This window comes from Halichoerus grypus, chromosome 6 (assembly GCF_964656455.1).
Source record: "Halichoerus grypus chromosome 6, mHalGry1.hap1.1, whole genome shotgun sequence".
NCBI classification, from domain to species: domain Eukaryota; kingdom Metazoa; phylum Chordata; class Mammalia; order Carnivora; family Phocidae; genus Halichoerus; species Halichoerus grypus.
The window spans coordinates 90,477,729-90,502,621 of record NC_135717.1 but is presented as its reverse complement, the minus strand read 5'-3'; the positions used below and the strand labels follow the sequence as shown (position 1 = coordinate 90,502,621).

The window sequence follows — 24,893 nt, the reverse complement described above, 5'->3', positions numbered from 1 at the left end:
GAAAGATTATTGAAGCTGATAAATCATGTAATAAAGCTACAAGTACATTTCAAAGTCTAAAGAGTATGATATGAAAAATTATATGATCATCAAGAATCAGGTACGTTGGGGAGAAAGATGGGGGAGGAATAGAAAAACTAATTTCATCGTTCCTCATGGTAGGAAGTCAATAGATAACTGTTCAGAGATATAGAAGTTTAAATAGAAGGGGCACTGTCATATATGGCTAATGAGAGTGACTACAGGAAGGACTTCACAGGACTTCTCTAGCCCTGTTGTGTGGGACCAAGAAACAAAGGGCAGCTTTTGCAGAATTCAACTTTAGGGACTCACAAGAAGTGGAAAGACAGCTGAGGGGCAATGAATCCTTCCCTAGCACAAAATATGAACAATCTCTCCAGCACTACCTTATTATACTGTGGTTTATAAACTGTCACGATGAGTGATCACCCAACATCTTTGGAATATCATGTGCCACTTTCCCCAAGGAGGCCAAACTTGCTTTCCCAGCTTCCTGTACAGCTAGAGTACAGGCATGTAACCGAGGCTCCAGCAATCAGACACAACGACACAGGACTTTGACACCCAAGAGAGCAATGGGAGGAATCCATCTTTGGCCATTGTGCTAAGTTAGGACTCTAGCTTTCAGGGACAGCAAAGGTAGAGGTTCTGATATCAAGCGCCCAGTGGTGGTAGCATTGTCCAAAGAGTGGAGCAGCTATAAAGAGTGCTTTGGGCATTATTCCTAGCTGGCTGCCTTCTAGATAGAGGGGAGTTCTGTTATTTGCAACTATGAACCATGCCTGATAATGCATCATCGTGGCAGAACACACACTTAAAAAGCCAAAAACAAAATTCAAACATCCTTTCGTGTTAAAAAGACCAAGGACCTACTGTTTTCATTAGCTCCTAGTCTAGAGATCACTTACACAGTAGCTTCAAATTAAAAAGCCAAGTATCTGTGAAACGTTCCTTCCCTACAACATGTTATCTACTTTAAATGTAAGTTAAAGAATGGGCTCGGTTAAAATAGATCTTAGTTAAAAAAAAAAAAAAAAAGAAGATAGTAGGAAGGGAAAAATGAAGAGGGGGAAATCGGAGGAGGAGATGAACCATGAGAGACTATGGACTCTGAGAAACAAACTGAGGGTTCTAGAGGGGAGGGGGGGATGGGTTAGCCTGGTGATGGGTATTAAAGAGGGCACGTATTGAATGGAGCACTGGGTGTTATACGCAAACAATGAATCACAGAACACTACATCAAAAACTAATGATGTAATGTATGGTGATTAACATAATAAAATAAAATTAAAAAAAAATAGGTCTTAGTTTTAAGTGCAATTACACTGGAATCACCGAAGTCAAAGCATTCCAAGTAGGTAAGATCAAATACAGCTGAAACTTACTCTTGGCTTGCTGAAAGTCTTGGGAAGATTTTATGGATAATGATCCTAAACTCATCTAAAACGTTTATTCTAGGCTCCAAAGCTTGCATTTAAGCCCCAAGTGTAGTCAAGTTCATTGCCTACTGTGAAAGGGTTATGGTAAAATGTCATTTCCATTGCTCCCTCTCTTGTTCATGGCTATGAAAAGCAGCAAAATGTACACATTCATCCTGCAGTTCTGTGATAAAGAAGTACTGCAGCTGGTGAATTTTACTAACGAAGAGATGAATTTAGTTCAGAATCTAGGTATTGAGTACAAAGCGTTCCAGTCCAGTGGTTCTCAGAGTGTGGTTCCTGAGCATCAACATCATTTGGGAACTTCCTGGAAATGCAAATTCTTAGGCCCCACAGACAATTTACTGAATTGGAAATTCTGGGGGTGAGGCCCAGAATTCAGTGTTTCATAAAAAAAAAACGGGGTGCCTGGGTGGCTCAGCCAGTTAGCATCCACTCTTGGTTTTGGCTCAGGTCATGATCTCTGGGTCCTGGGATCAAGCCCCGCATTGGGCTCCATGTTCAGCGGGGAGTCTGCTTGAGGATTCTCTCCCTCTCCTTCTGCCCCTCTCCCACCACCCCCAAAATAAATACATAAATCTTTAAAAAAACAAAACTTCTCTTGGTGATTTTCATGTATACTAAAGTTTGAGAACCACTTTCTTTGGAAGCACAACTAAACCACTCCAATCAAAGGACAATCTACTCCTGAGAAGGGAAGAGAAAGATGTACCTTCTTAACAGCATATTTCAGACTATTAAAGGAGTTCTCCCCTAGAACTAACCTAACTTCCCATGTAGCATACACTCATTTCTTCTTCTACAGAGGGGATAGAGGACTTTTGGTTACTACAAGCCAATATATAACTTTTCTTGGGACCATTAGACATCAAGTACTCTTCAATCTTCTCCTTGTTCCTTTTACCTTTATTTATAATCACTTAGAACTCTTCGTCATCCTTGTCAAGCTCCAGAATAAAATACCTCATTTTACCATTCAAATAGATTAAAATACACTTTGTCATTGAACCATAGAAAATAATGCCACAAAACCTAGGTCTCTTATATTCCACCTCTGTTTTAAAGTACATGTACTTCTAAAATAAAAATCAAATTTTAGGTCTGTCATTTCAAGATATCTTGATTCTTCCCCCTCATCCCTGTTCTTCCTTAAAAAAAAAAAGTTTTAGTTTATTGTAAGGTCACTAAGTATTTCACATATATTGCATTAAACATTCTGATCCTCATTTGCCCTATTAAATTAGAATTGACCAGATGGATATTCCTCTGACTCTCTCTCCTGAGCAGGTTTTAGTTAATTAAAAATGATTATTTTTACTACGTATTTTATATATTGGCCAGATGTTACCTGTGGTCATTTCTGGAAAGGATCATTTTGTGGTGGTTATAAAATACATATTTTCCTTTGGGACGCCAGACTCTTGAGCACGATCAGGAAAACAAATGTGGAAATTGATTTCACCTCATACCTTTTTCTTAGTGCCAAGGTGGCCATAATGCTTCATTTCCTTTGAAAGTATGATCTATTCAAATTCTTTCTTCTATCTCCATTCTGGCTCTATTTATGTTGCATCAAAAAATTATCAGGTTGGTAGAAGAAAAATTAATATTGGTACTAGCAGTGTAAGTTGTTTTTTTTTTTAAAAAAAAACAAACCTGATTTGGTTTCTCTAGATGTGGTTTGTGTAAGACATCTACACACGGCCTAGCAAACTGTTCTGCTCCATCAAGACAGAGACTCTGTGCACAGAGGATGAGACTTCCAGATAGGATTTCTAACAGTTCCTGCTTTTATACAGGTCTCCTTAGAAGCTATTTTTCATGCAAACTAATTTGCCTAAATTTCCTGTTAGCGCTGAAATAATCTAGAATGAGGCAAAGATACTGTAATTATGAAATTGTTTTGTGATTGCACTAGTCATTTTTTCTCCATTTGTAGACAAACCAGAATCCAAACAAGCCCCTTCTCAGTTTTGTCCTTAAAAAAATAACAAACACAATAAAGCAACATGCAACTTTTTTTTTTTTAATTTCAGTTTTCGAGGTCACCCCAAATTCGGAGAAGTCTAACGGATGGAATTAACCACATCATCACCTGGGCTAGATTTAGATGGTTGCTCTCTAAAACACCATTTAGAGGACTTTTTTTTTTTTTAAGATTTTGTTTATTTGAGAGAGAGAGCATGAGTTGGGGGGGAGCAGAGAGGACAAGCAGACTCTGGCTGAGCACAGAGCCCAATGTGGGGCTAGATTCCACAATCCTGAGACCATGACCTGAGCCAAAATCAAGTCAGAAGCTTAACTGACTGAGCCACCCAGGCGCCCCCAGAAGACTCTTATGAGGCAAAAGTGAGTCTTTTCAAAGTCTGAATTTCACACGCTGACAAACATAATGTTAGGTGCAGGAGGGTGTATAAACAAGAAACTCAATTCCAAAGCCCTGGCTGTTTTGTACGATATTTCACGGCCAAACTATGGACCCAAGTTCTGGTCTCAGCTCTGACTTTCTACATGGTCTTACGTAAGTGACCTCCCTACATTCGGTTTCTTTTCTTATATAAAGAACGATAGTTAGAAATATATATTCTCTAAAGTCTCTTTAAGCCCCCAAATTATATGATTTGTTGTTTAAAAAGTAACTTTAAGGATTAATATGCTTTATTGAGCAACTGGGACAATTGGGGTGGGGGTTGCTTTATTAACTTAGAAGACACGGCCCTCATTTTCTGATCGTATAAAGCATCTGCTGCCTATGTTCTGAAGTACACAGATCTGCTTGTAGTAAATCACAGTCACCTCGAAAATGATCTCTTCCTCTTATGTTTTCATAGCAATCAACATTTACTAGGGTCTTCCTATTAAAGTCATCTGTGTTACATTTGATTTCAAGAGCCAGGTAAGGGGCAGACATTGATGATGAAGAGCCTGATAGTTCTTGGAATAAATTGTCCCCCAAAATATAAGATTACGTACCTTCAGATCAGGCCATGTTCATCAGCCTCTAATAGGTTGGACGGACTCACAGTCTTAATTTCCTATGTGAATCTATAATTGTCCGCAGGGGTCAATTTCAGTGGATGCCTCATATAAATTAGAATTGAAGATAATGATGCCTGTTCACTTGATCAACTAAAATGACCAGCTGGGTTTAATGGGAGGAAAACAGAAACCCCTGTGAAATTGGAATAGCTTCAAAGGTGATAGAATGTAATTATTTTTCTGCAAAGTTTCTTCTCCAAAGGTGACTGGCCATTGTGCCGTGGGCACCTGGGCTGCCATGTTATGAGAGTAGATATGGCATTCGGAGCTACTGACCGTATCCAAAGGTGTAAGTCAAGAGTCAGCTTTCTGCTAAGGGAATGGGGGAAAGCAGGATTTCTTCTCCCTTCTTATTTTAGTCATTTCATTTACAGTTGGAGAGGTGCTTTAGGGACCTGCCTAATTGATTCCCAAGAGGCAAATTCTAATTTAGATTGCTACAAAAGTGTTTTCTCTTTATAGCCATAAAACATTTTCTAGAATTTGTTATAATTATCCTTAGGGTAATGTAATTTTAGGTCTGAAAGGACCTTGATAGCACCTGCCCAACCCCTCTCTTTTACAGATGAAGAAGCTGAGGTCGAGATGTGAACGGACTGAACCAAGGTCATAGGGCTAGAACAAGGGAGAAGCTGGCTACCATCCCACAATCAGAAGGTGTAACCAATACAGATGCCCAGTCTGGGATTTCCCACTTAGGAGTAGCTGGAGACTCGCTCCATGAAAATCCCCATTTAAGAAAACGTATGTTCTAGGGGCACCTGGGTGGGTCAGTTGATTGGGCGTCTGCCTTCGGCTCGGGTCATGATTCCAGGGTCCTGGGATTGAGTCCCGCATTGGGCTCCCTGGCTCTGCGGGGAGCCTGCTTCTCCCTCTGCCTCTCTCTCTCTCTGTCTCTCATGAATAAATAAATGAAATCTTTAAAAAAAAAAAAAGAAAGAAAGAAAGAAAAGAAAACATAGGTTCTATCATGTGGGAGAGTTGCTAGCAAGCCAAACTGGCAGACGGGGAACACTGGGAGGGACAGGGAGCCAAGGAATGAGTAGCCCACAAAGCAGATGACCGTTCCCCAGAGCGGACAGTAAGCTCTGATGATGAGCCTGTGTGTGCTGAGGGACAGTGGTGCACCCCCCCGGGTGACTGCACATATTCGGGAGCCAGACTGGGCCTGGGCTTGATTCTTGACTCTGCTGGTTGTGAGCTCTGTGATCTCTGACAAGTTGCTTCAGCTCTCTGTGCCTCAGTCCCTTGTTTGTATAAAAGGACGATAATATCAGTACTGACTGTTACAGGGATTAAATAAATATTAAATACACTGATCTATGTAAAGAGCTTAGCATGTATTAAAGTGCTACATTAGCGTTGGCTGTTTTTCTCCCTATTCACTACACCAGAAAATCTTAAAAGTTTCAGGATATATACGTAAGTTGTATTCATTAATAGTGTTACTGAGGCGCTTTATGATATAAATATGCAGACTCTACTAGACAGACTCAGAAAGTCATTGATAAAACCTCTTTCTGTGTTTAATGGATTATTTTTCATTTGGTGTTGTTACAATTTAAAGTGGTTTTTTTTTTTTTCCAAAAAAATAAACTACAGAGATTTTTTTATTTAAAAAATGCAATCGCCATAGTATCATGTAACAACGACAGGAGTTTCATTAGCAAAACAATTAATAAGAGAGCATATCTGTTGCAAAAATTAAAGACAGATTTTCATGGCAGGAAATCAGTGCCAAGTCAGTGACTCCTGAAGTCATCAGAGTATGGCCAGCAGCGCAGGGATGCTACGTTTTCTCTCGCTAAAGGCACATTTCTTGGGCAGTTTAACGTTTTTTTTCCCCCTTAGAATTTATTGCTGTCAAAGCTATCATAATATTTTACTCAGAATTCTTAAGAGAAAATCTTCACAAAATTAACAATACAGATCTTCAAGTAATTAGGACCATTCAGAGGCACCTGAAAAGAATACCATGTATGGATTAGTTGTCTTTTTCTTTTATTCTTTGAATTAAATTCAGTGAAAGTTTTAAGGGGGAAAAAAAAGTCAGTTATCTATTCATTCCCTCATGTTTTAATTAAATAATTTTAGCAATTACGTAGAAAAACACATTTTATATGTTGCTGTAAAGCACTTTTCTGGAACTGGTCGCTGATTTAAGACATCGGAAGATCATGATAGGCCGCATATCTTCCAGTAACGTGATGGTAAATCTGTGAGGAAAACCAGAGTTTAGTTAATTAATAATTACCATGTATCATATATATCAATTAATAATTATACTATTAAATAATTAATAATTATAATTAATGCTTCCTTATAAAGCCCCATATTATTATGCACTTCCGCAGACTCTCCATTCAACCCACTTCAGGTGGAGGTTTGCTTGGACGAAAGCAGAAGTTTGGGTGTGATGAGGTAAATCAGATAAGTTTTTTTCTCTAGCTCTCATAGCCCAATAGGGGATTTTTCGTTTCTTTCTCAAAAACACACTTGTCAATTTGTCCCAAGGACAATGGATTATTACACACCTGCCTCTCGATGTCCGAAAGCAGAGTACTGGCACCTATTCGAAACAGTTCTGGTGTCAGCCATTCATCTCCCAGCTCTTCCTTCACGAGAGAGAGCCAAGCAAGGGAATCCTTGGCATTGCGGATGCCTCCTGCTGGTTTAAAGCCTACCTATAAGGAAAGGTGGGAAAGAGAGCAAGGTCTAATGTTATCGGAGTGCTTTAAAAACCGGTCCTGCATGGGAGCACCTGGGTAGCTCAGTTGGTTGAGCTTCTGACTCTTGGTTTCAGCTCAGGTCATGATCTCAGAGCTCTGGGATCCATACCCTCGTCAGGCTCCACACTCAGCACAGAGTCTGCTGGAGAGTCTCTCCCTCTGCTCCTCCCCCTGCTCATGCACACTCTCGCTCTCTCTCAAAACTAAACAAAATCTTTAACAACAACAAAAAATGGTACTGTGTTAGTACAGGGTCTCGATTCTCTTTCTCTCTTTTTTTAAAGTCTATTTCACTTCACCCAGCAAAAGAGCTTAGATCACTGACTCGTGCCCATTCACACTACAAAATGACTTTTCCAAGATTAATGGGAAGAATGTCACTGTTTCTGAGGAGACACTAATGAGCGTTAATAACCCTCATTAACATTGCACTTATTGAAAAGTCATAAACCTCAACCATCTAGACTATAGCTGTGAACCGGGAATAAACAAGAGAGGTGTCAATAACTAAGAAAAACAGATCACAAAAGCCCATCCATCCTACATTTCTATAAGTAAGCCTGTCTAGTCGCCTCTCAGCCCTTCATCCTGAGGTGCAAAAGACACATACATGTACTCAAAGTAAGAGAAGAGAATCAGGGAGGCCACACTAACCAAACTGGCAGCAATAAGAAAGGAGTGTTGACAGTTATTTTCATCAACTTAAGTGTAGGGACTTTTTTATAAGTTGTAAGTGGAAAGAGTTCTATGAAGCAGCCAGACCGGTTAAATAAGCACAGTAGAAAAAGACAGTGTAGGAGCTCTTCACAGTTCAGTAGTCTTTGAAGGTGAGCATAAAACAGCACGACTCAGCCCATATCTGATGTTTACAAATGATGTCCCTGAGTCCATTAGAAATGGATAAATGTGTTCTATAAACAGTAAAACCTGTTTATCTGGATTTACTTGTCTCAAGAACTTGAATCCAGTAGAGGAGAGACTCTAGAGACGAGCAGTCGAGAAAACACTGCATAGCCCAAGTCCTAAAGCTCAGGCATTCGAACACTAAGAGCCGTTAATTCGATGGGTAGCCCCAACACGGGGTTTATGGCTAAAAGAATGCTAGAGAAGGGAGACAATAAATGAATGGTCCCATAATTAATCCAAGCTGGAAACCTCAGGGTTAACCTGGACTCCACGATTTTCCCCACCACACCACACCCAATCAACAGTCCAGTCCTGCCGCTCTTCCCTCCCTAACTTCTGTACCTCCCCCCACCCCCACACACACTTCTGCCGCTTTCATTTAGACCCTCACTAGTTAGTTCTCACTAATACCGGTCGGTCTCCTGACCGGCTTCCCCGCCTCAGTCACTCATTACCACATGGCTAAGCAGCAGCTGTGCACTGATCCTAACCCTATCTGCCTATTACCCAGGAGCCCAAGTGGCTCTGAAAGACTGAGGGGGCACGGGGTGAGTGGGGGAGATAAATAGGATGAGATTATTTATTGAGAAGAGGCCCCCAAAATCAATTAGCTGATATTAGCATACATGTTAATCATAAGCGCTTTTCTGTCAATTAGACTGTGCTGCATATAGATTTTTCTATACAGTTCAGTTGTGTCAGCAAGTCTGTTTGGCAACGTTTCTAAAAAGAGGTTCTAGCATAAGTTTATCCTTTTTTTTTAAGGGAGAGAATATGGAAAACATAAATCTGCAATGAAATCAGTTATGAAATATTAAACCTCTGCCGCTCAGAGTGACACTAAGCATGGTCTGGAAGACGGCCCATCACATTTTAAAACACCCCTTAAATCAATGATGTAGAAAGTTTACAGTCTAAGGGCTGCCCAGGCAACCTGTCAACAACCTGGAAGGATGCACCTGATTTGCAGACATATACACAGGTCCTCACTGTATGAAATCACATGTGATTAAAATGAATATGATTTGACTTGCATCTGTCTGTTTCGTAATAAAATTGGGATGAACTTATTATCTGAGGAAAGGGTCATTACAATTAAAAAGAAGTACTGAAAGACAGCAAAAAAGTCCCTTCTTACTGCACTCTGGCCTAGAATATTGAGCACTTAAAACTTTTATTGAAATTCTTTGCTTGTTGTCTACGAGCTCTCCTGGGAAGGGACCTGTTCATTTTGTATCCCTGTTAACATAGGTTAACATGGCACACAGTTAACTACTCAATAAATGTTTGTTGAGAACACAGCAGGATTGGGTCTCCAATGGTGAGTTTTAATCCTGACTACAGAGCTTATGAAACATATAGATGCCTGAGGATTACCTCTCATCCGGAAGTGCTAGGGATGAGGGCCCAGGCATCTAGAAGCGTAAAAAGCTGCACATTTATTTTATTGTACTTTGGTGGAAAATAAGAACCACTGGTCTAAAAATGGTGGTGGTCTCAGCTGATGGGACCAAAGATAGAGTTCTCTTTTTGATGGCTAAACATTTTTTTATTTGGATCAGTGCAGAAAGGCTACCAACAAAGAGGTTACTCAAATGGAGTCAACTGTCATATGTAAGGTCACAGTAGCTATCTTTCCTATTTGTACTTTTTTTAAGAGAGGAAGTTATTCTGAAGGAGAAAATTCTGGAAGGAGTTCATTTCCTCTCAAACCCAGTACATTCTAAAAATGGTCTCCAGTTCCTAAAATGAACCGAAGATACAGTCACATATAAAGTCATCGTATCTAGTTGGCGAAGGATTAAAGGTCTTTTCTGGGTTTCCATTTGGCAGAAATCCAGAGATTGATTTTAAAAGATGCCTTCTGAGGAAGGGACAGTCTCATTAAACAAACAAACAAACAAAAAAAACCCGAACAAACTACCTTTCTCTCCAATGATGTAAAAAAAAAAAATCCTTTGAGATAATTTGCAGCTAAACAAGCAACTTGAAGTGAAAAGGAAAATCCAAACTCATTTTAAAAAACCTCATACACATTTTTCTTTTTAACTTCATGTTTCAAAAAATATGTATTATTTTTCAAAAAGCTGACAAAAGCTAGCACATACCCTCCTCAGCTTAACAGTCTTCCAAAGAGCACATCCAACTGCCATAAAACGCAAAAATGGATATTTAATTCAAGAGCTATATAACGTCTAGCTACCTTTTCCCTGCTGTTTCACAGCATTTCATTATTTTGTTTAATAAGTTCATCTCCTCGAGAATTTTCTCTTCACCTCATATTATTAAAAGTAATAAGTTTTTCTGGACCGGGGGTTTCCCAACAGAAAAACCAATTTATGTGTGTCCTTCAATAATGACAGGAAAAGATTATTTCCCATTATATTGCATACTTTTCATATCACCACCACAGCTTATCATTCAATAAATGTTACTCTGCAATTCTTTCCATTCCTCAAGGAAGTTTAATTTCTGCATTAACCTGTTTTCACTGGCCAACGCCTTACCAGAAAGCCTCTGTGTTGTAGCAGAATTAGTTCGTTAAAGAACCCATTTAGGAATCTCTTGTCAGTGATAAAATTGTCTTCAGTTAATAAAAGGACATAAAGTGAGTTTACATCTTGATCACACATACCTACTCCCACACTCACACTCACTTTCTGTTAATCGCACATTTTTCTCCATGAATGTGTTCTTTTGTAATGAAAGGTAAATTAAACATTTATCTTCATAAAGGTAACTCATTCACACCTTCTGCATATAAAGACAGTTTTTGTGGCTGTAACTAGTATTATAAATAACATCATCTTTACTCTGAAGAAAGATTTGCTGGCAATAATATACCTTGTTTCCAGTTTTCCAGAAGAAATCTCTAATGGCCCGTAGCATTACTATAGCTACCGGGAAAGTGGCATTTACTGTTTCTTTTCCAGTAGAGGTCTTAATAAAATCTGATCCTAAAACAAAAGGAAAAAAAAAACCTCTGTGTTAATTAAAAACTTACTTCTTACACTTTTTAGTCAGTGAAAGAAATGAGCTATGTAAATTTTTTTCCAGAGGAACATAACTTTATTTTTCGTTAGTTATTTGAAAAAGGAAAAACAAAATCTCTCTTTGAAATAATTCTGTCCATACTTCCCCCTCCCCATTACTATAAGATGAATGAAATTAAGAACCAATTGGGTTCTCACTGATTCTTGGGGCTTCTGGCTCCATATTTCCTTTTTTAAGATTTTTTTTTTTAAGATTTTTTTTTTTAATTTATTCATTCGAGACACAGAGATACAGAGAGAGAGAGAGAGAACATGAGCAGGGGGAGAAGCAGAGGGAGGGAGAGAAGCAGGCCCCCTGCCGAGCAGGGAGCCCGATGCGGGGCTCGATCCCAGGAGCCTGGGATCATGACCTGAGCCGAAGGCAGACGGCGCCCCTTGGCTCCATATTTCCATATCATCAATGAAAATCAAGTTGGTTTATTTAATGCATAACTGAGATGAATAATACAATGTTATGCCCCATGCTTAATATCATATATCACGACACTTTACTACAAAACTGGAGTGCCCACTCATTTTCTTGCACTTGATGGGAACTACACAGTCCAGCTGTGACGACACAAGAAGAATGATTTGTACTGCACTGCTCATTAATGAAAGCACTGTGTCTTCCAGCAAGATTAGGAGTTTCACAAAAGACATCATGCTATTTCATAACCTACAAACACTTCAGACAACTTTCTGTCTCTCACATGTATCTTAAACCTATTGATGTAGTTTAACAGAATAGCACAAGGAGACAAATGATAATAATAGTTCAGTTTCACTGTGTGCTATGCTCTATTCTAGGTGCTTTACAAGTAACAACTCAGTCATTCCTCACAGCAACTGTATAAGGTAAGTACTAATATCCCCATTTTAAAAGATGAGACTGAGATACAGAAAGGTTAAATAACCTGCTTGGGGTCACAGTAGTAAGTGAGGGGGGTAGAATTCTAACCAAAGAAATACAGCTTAACCAATAGACTATAGTGTCTCCAAGAAACTTACCCAGGGTGACAAAGTCAGGTAGCCAAACAGAGATTCCATCTTTCGTGTGGTTACCTACCCCTGACATGCTCAATATGCGGACCACAGACCAGCAGCATGGGCACCACCAGGGCGCCTGCTAAAAATGCAGACTTAAGGGTCCTGTACTAGATTGACTGAAACAGAATTTGAATATAAACAAGGTTCCTAAGTGATTCCTGTGAAATTCACAGCCCTAGCCCACTGATTCTGTGGGACCAGAGGTAAGGCTCATCTCTGAGATTCTCCCAAGGTCCATCAAAGAAGTGGTCAATAGAAGTGGGGGAAAGAAGGGGCTAAAATGTTCCCCTTTCGTTTCAAATGGAAAAGATACTTCCACAACTATTCTGTGGATGGAAAGGTTCAAATCAACACACCTTTAAGTAAAAACACTGTATGTAAGACATAGTGGAAAATAAAACAACAAATAATTCAAGCCCTTGCCCTCAAAAGCATACATTCTAGGTACAGATGGAGATGAAACATAAATCCTGGGTCATCACTTGATGAGCTAGCAGTCAGAAGATCTGGTTTCACCTCCCAAACTTTCATGTCTGTAAAATACATCTGAAAACTGTTAGTTGCTTCATAGCTTTAATTCCTACAAAGAATTAAAAGTGACAATCTATGTGAAAGCACTCTGAAAACTCTCAAGCATTTACAAATATAAATGGATCAAGGACTGAAGCAGGGTTTCAATGTGTAAAAACATGACAGAAATTCTGATTTATGAAAGCAGGTCATCAGAAGCCTTCTGAGGTGAGGAGTCTGTAGGCCCACTGGAAGAATTGGAGCCATTGTCATGCATGCATTCATCTACCAAATATTCACTGAGCGCTTACTATGTCCTAGAACACTAAACAAAATAATAAAGTTCCCACCCTTGTAAGAAGATTTTCTAGAAGAAAAAGACAATAAGCAAATAAATATATAATAAATGTCAGGTGGAGATAAGTGTTATGAAAAAAAAAAGCAATGTAATGAGTTAGAGAGTGGCGGAGTTGGGGAGAGGTAGCTATAGTTAAACAGAGTTATCATAAAGGCATCTCTCAAGAGTAAAATTCAAATAGAGACTGAATGAAAGGAATCTGTGAAAAGAACATCCATAAGCAGGGAAATGGCTAGTATGAAGGCCCTGAAGTAGGCATGTGCTAAACTGATTAATAAATGAATGAATGAATAGGATCACAGAACCAAGTCCTGCTCCCTATAACACCAGAAATAAGACAATCAAGGGGAAGAGATTAAAGCCTCCAAACAGATGTAAGAGGTGAGGGGAACACCCCCAACGAATTCACAATGAGACCATGATGTGCTTTCCTAAGGTGCGACATTGTCTTCTGAATCATTAGAAAGCTTTTGGGTACAACACCAGATATCATCTAAATTCTTTCAAGCACCCTAGAAGAGAATATTATTACAAGTCCAAGGCCAAATTTGGAGACCTAAAAAAAAAAAAGGTATGGTCACTTAAAAATCACACAATTTAAAGTTAACCAAAAGAGCCCAACTCCTTTGAAAGAGTCCAGAGTTAGGATAAGGGAGGAGACTCTCCTCCTAATATATTTGGACGGAGCAGAGCAGAACACCTATCATGAGAGCAACAAGAGCCTACACATTGACAGTAACAATGGCCTACACATCATGTGTTTGTCCCCCTTTCTTGATTGTATTTTAAGCACATTTGAGGGCAGGTGCTGTATCTTTCTGTGAACTCTGTATCCCCAGAGCATGACAAACATGCAAGTCTCAATAGGAATTTTGGACGGATGGATGGATGGATGGATGGATGGATGGACAGACGAATGGACGGAGGAATGGATAGATGGATGGCCACAGCTACCAAGAAAAAGCAAACTACAATATTTCCCATTTTTAACTGACGAATGGGAAAGGGAAGACAGTTTTGAGTTTCATTCCAGTTCAGGTAACAAAACTGGACAGGTGGCTCAGAAGAATATATCATTTTATTTATTTTTAAGTAAATTTTAAATTTTAGAACAGAAGTAAAGCTACAGAAACATCAAGGTAGTACAGAGTTGTTTCCCCTATTATTAACATTTGTTACAATTAATGAACCAATATAGATATATTACTATTAACCCAAATCCATACTTTATTTAGATTTCCTTAGTTTTACTTAGAATCCAAACTCATTCAGGATACTCTGATATGTACATTTATCATATTGCCATGGGTTCCTCTTGGCTGTGTCAGTTTCTTGGACTTGCCTTATTTTTATGACCTTAACAGTTTTGAGGAGTACTGGTCAGGTATTTTGCAAAATCTCCCTCAATTGGGACTTGTCTGACATTTCTCTCATAATTAAACTGGGGTTATGCGTTTGGGGGATGAAGACCATAGAGGTAAACTGCCATTCTCACCGTATCATATCAAATATACCTACCATCAACATGATCTACCACTGTTGATGTTGACTGTAAGAACTTGGGAGGAAGTGCTTGCCAGGTTTCTCTATTGCAAAGTCACTTTCTTTTCCCTATGTTCCATACTGTACCCCTTGGAAAGAAGCCCTTATCTGTATCCCACACTTAAGGAATGAGGAATTATAATTTACCACCTTTGGGGGGGATAACTATATAAATTATGTGGACTTTTTTGCATGGGAGATTTGTCTCCTCTCCTTTACTTATTTACAATCATTTATATCAGTACAGACTCAAAGACACTTATCTTATACTTGGGTTTATAATCCAATATTACTTTTATTTCATTGCTCAAATGGTTCTACCCTTGGCCTCTGGGGGCTCTTTCAGTTGCTTCCTATATTCCTTCAACACACCTCCATCACACAGAATTTTTGTTTTTTAAAGTACTTCCTTTGGTATTGCCAAATGCTCTGGGCTCATCTTTTAGGCTTTCTGCCCCACTCCTAGACTAAGCCATTTCTCCAAAGAGCCCTAGTTCCTCTTATTAGAGAATGGTATTAGAACCCAAAATCTTGGTGCTAGGTGTACTCATTGCTACTGCACAGTCTCGTTTCCAGCTCTCTCTGCTGACTAGCAAGGAAATCTGTGTATCCTAACCCATTTATATACACACATCTTTTAATAATTCCACATTTATCTACATCTATATAGATATAACTAAACATGCATAATACTGATGACTCCAACTCTGACCCATTACTGCATGGATCGTTCCAGCCCCCTCCCCTCCTTTATCTGTAAACTCCCACCTCCCACTTGAACAGTGAGAAGCCTAGCACTCACATCTGTCACCCCTTCAGTTAACTGTTCCCATCCAGTATCTGCATACAGCGCTATCAGAAGTGTTACCTACACCATGGGAAACAACTTTTATCAACTACTGCACAGTGCTTATGTGCACTTTCCCCTGTCTTTACCTTTATAGCCCAACCCTCACTTACAGATTATTTATTTATTTGAGAGAGAGAGAGAGCAGGTGGAGCGGCAGAGGGAGAGGGAGAAGCAGGCTTCCCGCTGAGCAGGGAGCCCAAGGCAGGGCTGGATCCCAGGACCCAGAGATCATGACCTGAGCCGAAGGCAGACGCTTAACGGGCTGAGCCATGCAGGTGCCCAGCCCACCCTCATTTATAATGTTATGTAGGTCACCATCTTTTTTCCTACCTCCTTCAGGGAGGCTGTTTCATATATTTGTAATACAGTTAGATTCTTTGCTCACAGTCCTCATTCTATCCTGGAATTCCCTGATCACGTGAACAATTTTTTTTTTATTTGCATACATTAAAGTTCACTCTTTGTGGAGCTTCTAGTAGTTCTGACAAATGTACAGTGTTGCACACGCATCATTACAGGATCGCACAGAACACTTTCACCAAGATAAAAACCCGCATGTACCACATTTCCATCTTCCCCCACCCACGCCAGCAACCACTGATCATTTTACTATGGCAACCTCTTGCCTGTTCCAGAATGTCATGTGTGGGAATCATACAGCCTTTCAGACCGCCTTTTCACTGAGCAATATGCATTTAAGGTTTACTCATGCCTTTTCATGGCTTTATAGTTCATTTCTTTCTTTTTTTTTTAGTTCATTTCTTTTTATTGATAAATAATATTCCATTGTATGGATGTACCCCAATTTGTTTATCAATTCACCTATTAGGGGATATCTGGGTTGCTTCAGTTTTTGGCAATTACAAATAAAGTTGCTATAAACATTCATATGCAGGATTTTGTGTGGACATAAATTTTCAAATCAGTTGGGCACATACTGAGAGGGGCAAATGCTAGATTATATGGTAAGACCATATTTTGTTTTGAAAGAAACTGCCAAATTATCTTCCAAAGTAGCTGTATCATTTTGTATTCAATAGCAGTGAATGAGAGTTCCGGATGCTCTATATCCTCACTAGCAATTGGTGTTATCAGTTTTTGGATTTTATCCAATCTAATAGGTGTACATATAGATTACGTACATATTTTTGTTCGATTATACCCAAGTAATCAATTTATGGATTGCTCTTATAAATGATAGTTTTTTTGAATTTCAAATTCCAATTGTTCACACTGCTGGTAGATAGGAAAGCAAGAGACTTTTTATATTAACTTTGTATTATGCAACCTTGGTAAACTCAGTAGTTTTCAAGAGTTTGTTGGTCTGGGGGTGCATTTTCTCCACAGACATGTGGTCTGTGAACAAAGACAGCTTTATATCTTTCTTCCTGTATTAATTCCTTGTGGTGGTTGTAACAAATTATAACAAACTTGGTATCTTAAAGCAACAGAAATTTATTTTCTCACAGTTCTGTAGGGCAGAAGTCCAAAATCAAGTTGTGAGCAGGGCTGCACATCTTGTGGAGGCTCTAGGGAAAAATCTGTTCCCTAACTCGCCCAGCCTCTTAGAGCTGCCAGCATTCCTCAGCTGCATCACTCAGACCTCTGCCTCCATCTTCACATCGCCTTCTCTTCTGGGTAGAAACTGCATCTTGCTCTGCCTCTCTCTGATAATAACATTTGTGATGGCATTTGGATTGGATAATCACTTCATCTCAAGATCCTTCATTTAACCACATCTGCAAAGACCCTTCTTCCCAAATGAGGTAATAGTCACAGGTCCTGGGGGTTAGGATATGGACATATCTCTGGGAGCCATTATTAGCCTACCCCACTTCCCAATTCGTATTTTTCTAATTTCCTTCTTCTGTCTTCTTGCACTAGCTAAGACTCTCCAGTACAGTGTCGAATAGGAACATTCTTGGTTTATTCTTAGGGGGACTTTAGGGGAATAGCATCCCGTTTCTCATAAGTGTGTTAGCTAAAGTTTGTAGATGTTCTTTATCAAGTTAAGGACGTTCCCTAGTATTCCTAGTTTGCTGAGAGCTTTTATTATAAATACATGTTAGAATCTGTCAAATACCTCATCTGTGTCCTTTGATATGACCATATGATTTTTCCCCTGTAGTGTATTGATATGGTGGATTACATTACACTGAACCAGCTTGCATACCTGGAGTAAATCCCTCTTGGTTATGGCGTATATTTTTTTATACATTGTTGAGTTCATTTTGCTAATATGTTGTTGAGGATTTTGCACCTATGTTCATGAGTGATAGTGATCTATAGTTCTCCTTTCTTGCAATGTCTTTATGTGGCTTTGGTATTGGGGTAATGATGGTCTCACAGAGTGAGTACTCACCTTCAATTTTCTGGAAGAGATAGAGAATTGGTAATATTTCTTCCTTAAATGTTTAGTAGAATTCATCAGTGAAACCATCTTTAGCCAGTGCTTTCCTTTTTGGAAATCTTTAATTTTTCAATAATTTATTAAAGTATTAAATAAATAATAAAATTATTTTATAATATTCTAGAATTAAAATATAGTTTCATAACAGGTTACAACATACTTTATGTAAATAAATATGTGCTTATATATTATTATGTATAATATTTACAAACTAAATTAAATTAAAATTAAAATAATTTCTTTAATAGATATGGGCTTATTTGGATTATTTCTCCTTGCATATATTAATCCAACTTGAAAATTAACAATCACTTTAAAAGTGGTCTAAATGCACTAGTTAAAATCAGAGATTAACAAAAAACAAGACCCTTCTATATGCTGTTTATGAGAAATCGACTTTAAAAATAAATTTTTAGAAGGTTAAAAATAAAGGGAGGGAACAGAATAGAGAGCCCAGAAATGGACCCTCAACTCTATGGTCAACTAATCTTTAACAAAGCAGGAAAGAATGTCCAATGGAAAAAAGACAGTCTCTTCAACAAATGGTGTTGGGAAAACTGGACAGCCACATGCAGAAGAATGAAACCGGACCATTTCCTTACACCACACACAAAAACAGACTCCAAATGGTTGAAAGACCTCAATGTGAGACAGGAGTCCCTCAAAATCCTAAAGGAGAACACAGGCAGCAACCTCTTCGACCTCAGCCGCAGCAACTTCTTCCTAGAAACATCTCCAAAGGCAAGGGAAGGGCAAAAATGAACTATTGGGACTTCATCAAGATAAAAAGCTTTTGCACAGCAAAAGAAACAGTCAACAAAACCGAAAGACAACCGACAGAATGGGAGAAAATATTTGCAAATGATATATCAGATAAAGGGCTAATATCCAAAATCTATAAAGAACTTATCAAACTCAACACCCAAAGAACAAAGAATCCAATCAAGAAATGGGCAGAACACATGAACAGACATTTTTCCAAAGAAGACATCCAAATGGCCAACAGACACATGAAAAAGTGCTCAACATCGCTCGGCATCAGGGAAATCCAAATCAAAACCTCAATGAGATACCACCTCACACCAGTCAGAATGGCTAAAATTAACAAGTTGGGAAACGACAGATGTTGGTGGGGATGCGGAGAAAGGGAAACCCTCCTACACTGTTGCTGGGAATGCAAGCTGGTGCAACCACTTTGGAAAACAGTATGGAGGTTCCTCAAAAAGTTGAAAATAGAGCTACCATACGATCCAGCGATTGCACTACTGGGTATTTACCCCAAAGATACAAATGTAGGGATCTGAAGGGGTACGTGCACCCTGATGTTTATAGCAGCAATGTCCATAATAGCCAAACTGTGGAAAGAGCCAAGATGTCCATCGACAGATGAATGGATAAAGAAGATGTGGTATATATATATAATGGAATATTATGCAGCCATCAAAAGGAATGAGATCTTGCCATTTGCAACAACGTGGATGGAACTGGAGGGTGCTATGCTGAGCGAAATAAGTCAATCAGAGAAAGACATGTATCATATGACCTCACTGATATGAGGAATTCTTAATCTCAGAAAACAAACTGAGGGTTGCTGGAGTGGGGGGTGGGGTGGGAGGGATGGGGTGGCTGGGTGATAGACACTGGGGAGGGTATGTGCTATGGTGAGCGCTGTGAATTGTGTAAGACTGTTGAATCACAGATCTGTACCTCAGAAACAAATAATGCAATATATGTTAAGAAAAAAAAAAAGAAGAAGATAGTAGGAGGGGAAGAATGAAGGGGGGGAAATCGGAGGGGGAGACGAACCATGAGAGACTATGGACTCTGAAAAACAAACTGAGGGTTCTAGAGGGGACGGGGGTGGGAGGATGGGTTAGCCTGGTGATGGCTACTAAAGAGGGCACGTTCTGCATGGAGCACTGGGTGTTATGCACAAACAATGAATCATGGAACACTACATCAAAAAATAATGATGTAATGTATGGTGATTAACATAACAATAAAAAAATAAAGGGATGGAAAAAAGATACAACATTAATCAAAGTAAAGTAGAGTACCCATATTAATTTCAGACAAAGCAGACTTCAGAAAAAAGAATATTATCAGGGATAATAAAGGGTATTACATAATGATAAAGGGGTCATTTCTCCAAGGAGACATAACAATCCTAACATGTATGCATCTAATAATGGAGCATCAAAATATGTGAGGCAAAATCTGGTGGAACTGAAAAAAGAAACAGACAAATCTATTATAGCTGGAGACTTCAAAACCCCTCTCTCAGTAATTGATAAGTAGAATATGAGCAAAGATATATTTTACTTTAATAGCATTATCAATTATCATGATCAAACTGATATTTATAGAAAATTTTAAAAACAGTAACAGCAGACTACATATTCTCAAGTTCACATAGGACATTCACCAAGATAGGGCTTTTTGCCTTCTTTTTTCTTTTTTTTTCTTTTCTTTTCTTTCTTTTTATCTATCTATCTATCTATTTATCTATTTATTTATTATTTCACCTCTTTTCTATCTATCTATTATTTATTTATTATTTCACCTCTTTTTCTGCCTTCTCTGGCTTTCACTGAACATTTTATATGGTTCCATTTTATCTCCTCTCAGCATATCAATTATACTTTCTTTTGTCCATTTTTTTACTGGTTGCCCTAGAGTTTTCAATGTACATTTTTAACAAATTTACCTTCAAATAATACTCTACCACTACACAGGTATTGGAGGTACCTTCAACGAAGTATTCCTAATTCCTCCCTCCTATTCCATTCATGTGGTATTAATCACCCAGGACATTATTGCTATTATTTTAAACAGTTATCTTTTGGGTCAATTGAGAAAGAAAAGTAATTTATTTTTATTCTTCATGTATTCCTTCTCGGATATTCTTCCGTTTTTAATGTAGATCAGCGTTTCTGACATATATCATTTTCCTTCTCCTTAAAGAATTTCTTTTAACATTTCTTACAGGGCAGGTCTGCTGGCAATCTATTCCCTCAGTTTTATATGTCTGAACTCTTTCACTTTTGAAGGATAATTTCACCGGATACAGATTTTTTGCTTGGGCTTTTTTTTTCTTTGAACATGTAAGTACTTCATTCTACTCACTTCTTGCTGACATGGCTTCCAGTGAGAAGTCTATTATAATTATGTCCTTTTTCTTCTATAGGTAAGGTGTTTTCTTTCTCTGGCTTTTTTCAAGATTTTCTATTTGTCTTTGGTTTCCTTCAGGCTGATTTTGACATATTTAGGTGTGATTTTTTTGTTTGGTTTGGTTTTTCCCTATTTATCCTGTGGTGTTCTCTGAGCTTCCTGGATCTATGGTTTGGTTTTCTTTCTTTCTTTCTTTTTTTTTTTTTTTTAAAGATTTTATTTATTTATTTGACAGAGAGAGAGACATCGAGAGAGGGAACACAAGCAGGGGGAGTGGGAGAGGGAGAAGCAGGTTTCCAGCTGAGCAGGGAGCCTGATGTGGGGCTCGATCCCAGGACCTTGGGATCATGACCTGAGCTGAAGGCAGACACTTAACGACTGAGCCACCCAGGCGCCCCTATGGTCTGGTTTACTGTCATTAATTTTGGAAAATTCTTGGCCATTAATTCAAATATGTTGTCTGCTCCATTTTCTCTTTCTTTTTCTGGTATTCCAATTATACATGTGTCATAACTTTTGAAATTGTCCCTCAGTTTTTGTTCTGTTTTTCTCGTCCTTTTATCTCTTTACATTTCAGTTTTGGAGGTTTCTTTGGCTCTATCTTCATGGTCACTGATTCTATCCAGTCTTCTAATGAGCCCATCAAGGCATTCTTCATTTCTGCTCCAGTGTTTCTGATTTCTAGCTTTTCCTTTTGAATATTTCTTAGAGTTTCTATCTCTCTGCTTACATGACCTATCATTCTTTCACGTTGTCTATTTTTTCCATTAGAATTATTAACATATTAGTCACAATTATTTTAAATTTCTCCTTCTGATAATTCCAAAATCTATGTCATGTGTGAATGTGATTCTGATGTTTGTTTTGTCTCTACAGACTGTGTTTTTTCTTGCCTTTTAGCATCTCTTATAACTTGTTGTTGGAAGCCAGACATGAGATATTAGGAACGGAGATAAAGAGGCCTTTCGTGCGAGATTTTATGCTAATCGGGCTAGGAGCTAGGCTGTGTTTTACATCTGCTGTAGTCACCATTACCAAAGTCTTCAGTGCAACAGTATCCTTGTTTTTGTCCGCCCTGTTTATTACTCTAGGCTTCCTAAGTCTTTCTCCTCAGAGAGAGTCTCTGTCTTTAAGCTCTGTTAGTTGTAATCCATTAGATTACTGGAGTTCTGTTGGTGTGGTGATAATGTATAGGGGAGAGCAAGTATTTCATAATCCTCTGATTAAACTTCAGTCTTTTAGTGGACCCATGCATGTCTCTAGGTTGTAACCTTCACAAATGTGTCTTAGCTTTTCTCTCCCACTTTGATGAGCCAGGAACAGTGAAAGGGAAATGCTCTCCCAAGTGAGGTAAGATTCTAGCAAAATCTTTTGCCCTGGAGAGCAGGTGTTTGTTAAGGAGAATGCTTTGTACATATTTTGCAAAGATTATCTTCCCCTCCCCCTGCCACAGCCAAGAGAAGATCTTTCTCGGCTCTTCACTGTGAGAACCTGGGGTTCCTGGAGGTAAGACCCCCAAAAGTGCCGGAGCCACACTCAGCTTCCAACAAGTTGTTAAAATTATCATTTAAGTGTTCTTACCTACTTATGGCTCTAGCAGATCTTGGTTGACTCTCAGCAGTCATTATCTCTCCAGACTTTGAAGTGGCAGGTTGCCCTGAGACCTAAGTTCTTTAGGAAGCATAAGGTCCAACCACCAGATATTAGTGTTTAAAGACAGTAAATTTGGTGTGTGTTGGATCAGCTGAGGATAACTGAGAGCCAGAGACCTCACAGGAGATTAAAACAGCAGTTCGGACATACAGCTATTTCTTTATGTCCAGGAATAAGTCTTAGCTTTAATTACACAAAATACTTCAGAAGGTACATTAGTATTTTACTACTGTCAAAAGAACAATGGATTTTCCAGTGGGACTAAGTGGGCACACACTTTTGTTTTACTACTTATTTTAATATTGCTTCCCTTGCCCCTCTGCTAAAATAAAATTACCTTAGAGAAATAAATGCTAGATTTCAAATTACCAACATCACAGAGCACCAAAAACTCTCCTCAGGGCTCATGTAAATCCAACATTAACCAAGCTCACCTCTGCTCAGCTTTGGGAAAAAAACCTTCTGAGAAATATCTCACAATTAAAACAGCTATCTATATAAATGTTCTTCCATCAGTGCCCACAATTTCAAGGAAATGACTAAACTAGGAGATAAAAGGCCTGAAAAGTCCAAAGTAACACATTAAATGGACCAGAATTCAACTGTGATTAGTTGAAATTAACATTAATAATAAATTTATAGTATTAAATTCAATTGTATTTTTTTATTTTCTTAATCTGAAATCTCTAGCACAGTACTTTTTTTGTGGTCTAAAGCAACTCAAAGCTTTTCTAAGGCCTATAATTACAAGTCTCCATGGTACAGTTTCATTAAAAACTTTCATTAAACAACAGCTGCCCTTGTATATGGTCTTCTAATCAATTTGGTCAAACAGAATGACTTCTAATCAGCTGTTGATAAAAATAGAAGATGAAATTTTAATTCTAATAGATTAACCACAAACTCAAGACAGTCTTCAAAATCCATCTAGTTCTATTCTCCAGTGGATTTAATGACTATTCAGCAACTCATTACTAAATAGAACAAGATGAACATTTTCCAGTTCATTAAAGAAATGTACTATGTATTTTTGCATTGTCCTCATGATTCGTTACAGGGAGTCTTAATTACAAGATAATGGATAATGGTTATTAAATGCAGACTGCAGTAATGAAGCTCTATTCATTTGCGAACCTCAGAGACTGCAAAGAGAGGAAAATAAAATTACTAGCTTCAAAAGATTAACGGATCAAATTATTATTCAATTTTGAAAATCTCATTCAGACTTCACAGAAACAAGAAGAGATTAAAAACTAGTATTAAGACCACAGTAGTACATTAAAAAAAATAATATCTTAAGGCTATTACTGCATAATAAGCTTCAGATGTGATTATTAGAAAAACATATAGCTAACAATGGGAAAACATACATTTTTATTTCCCGAACAAATCTTATTTATGAGAGAGGAAGTTGCTAGCAGGATCTTAAAGACAGTCGTGGTGAACATGGAAGACCCATGCGCCTGTGCTACAAAAGAACAGCACAATGGAAGGTATTATTAACATTTTATACTTCGCTAATGAAAAATAGGATTTAAAATCAACTGCTGCTTGAGAAAGCTTGTCATTAAGCGGAATTCATGCCAACCCTATAATAAGAGCTTCTGGGCACATTATTCATTAGCACCATGTTTTCTATCGCTCTCTAAGAAATTACAGATTAAAGTTAGCAAGAGAGTTTTGTACGGTAATTCTGACACTAATTTATACTTGCAATCTGCAATGGGACACTTTTTTTTTAAACAAATATAATGCACAAAAATATGAAGCCCCAAATTAAAACATTTTCTTTGATACTATGTTCTTTCACTCAACACAGGCTTGACAATAATTTGGGGTGAGATATAAAGATCCAGTGTTATGGCTGGAGAACTGGCCAGAGTAAGACGGAAGCAGAAGACCCCGGGGGGAGGTATCGGTATGGTGCTAATAGTCAATCTGGAGACAATTAAACCACAAAGACATCCTTACATGATCCAGGGATAATAACTAACCTTGTGAAGGGGGAAGTTTTCTAAAAGAGAGAGGAAAAGCTTAAGAAAAATAAAAGAACCTGTTTCCTCAGTTCTTTCCTTCAATCTAACTGGTAAGCTCTGAAAACACTCCTCAGTTGGTCTAGTCCGTCACATGAGAAAGGCAACAGAGCATCATAATTAAGCAGCAAGGCATGTTCAAGCAGAATG

The 24,893-nt window shown here is 38.4% G+C and overlaps 1 protein-coding gene across 1 annotated transcript in view; it reads right to left on the bottom strand.

The window, feature by feature from the left end:
• Nucleotides 1–6,000: 6,000 nt before the first annotated feature.
• Nucleotides 6,001–24,893, bottom strand: part of DERA (deoxyribose-phosphate aldolase) — a 120,311-nt gene continuing 101,418 nt past the window's right edge. Inside the window, exons 7-9 of the mRNA XM_078075663.1 lie at nt 10,979–11,091; nt 7,034–7,183; nt 6,001–6,715 (exon numbers count right to left, since the gene is read on the bottom strand). Coding sequence (XP_077931789.1) covers nt 6,659–6,715; nt 7,034–7,183; nt 10,979–11,091 — 320 coding nt within the window. The 3' untranslated portion in view covers nt 6,001–6,658. The remainder of the gene's footprint in view (nt 6,716–7,033; nt 7,184–10,978; nt 11,092–24,893) is intronic.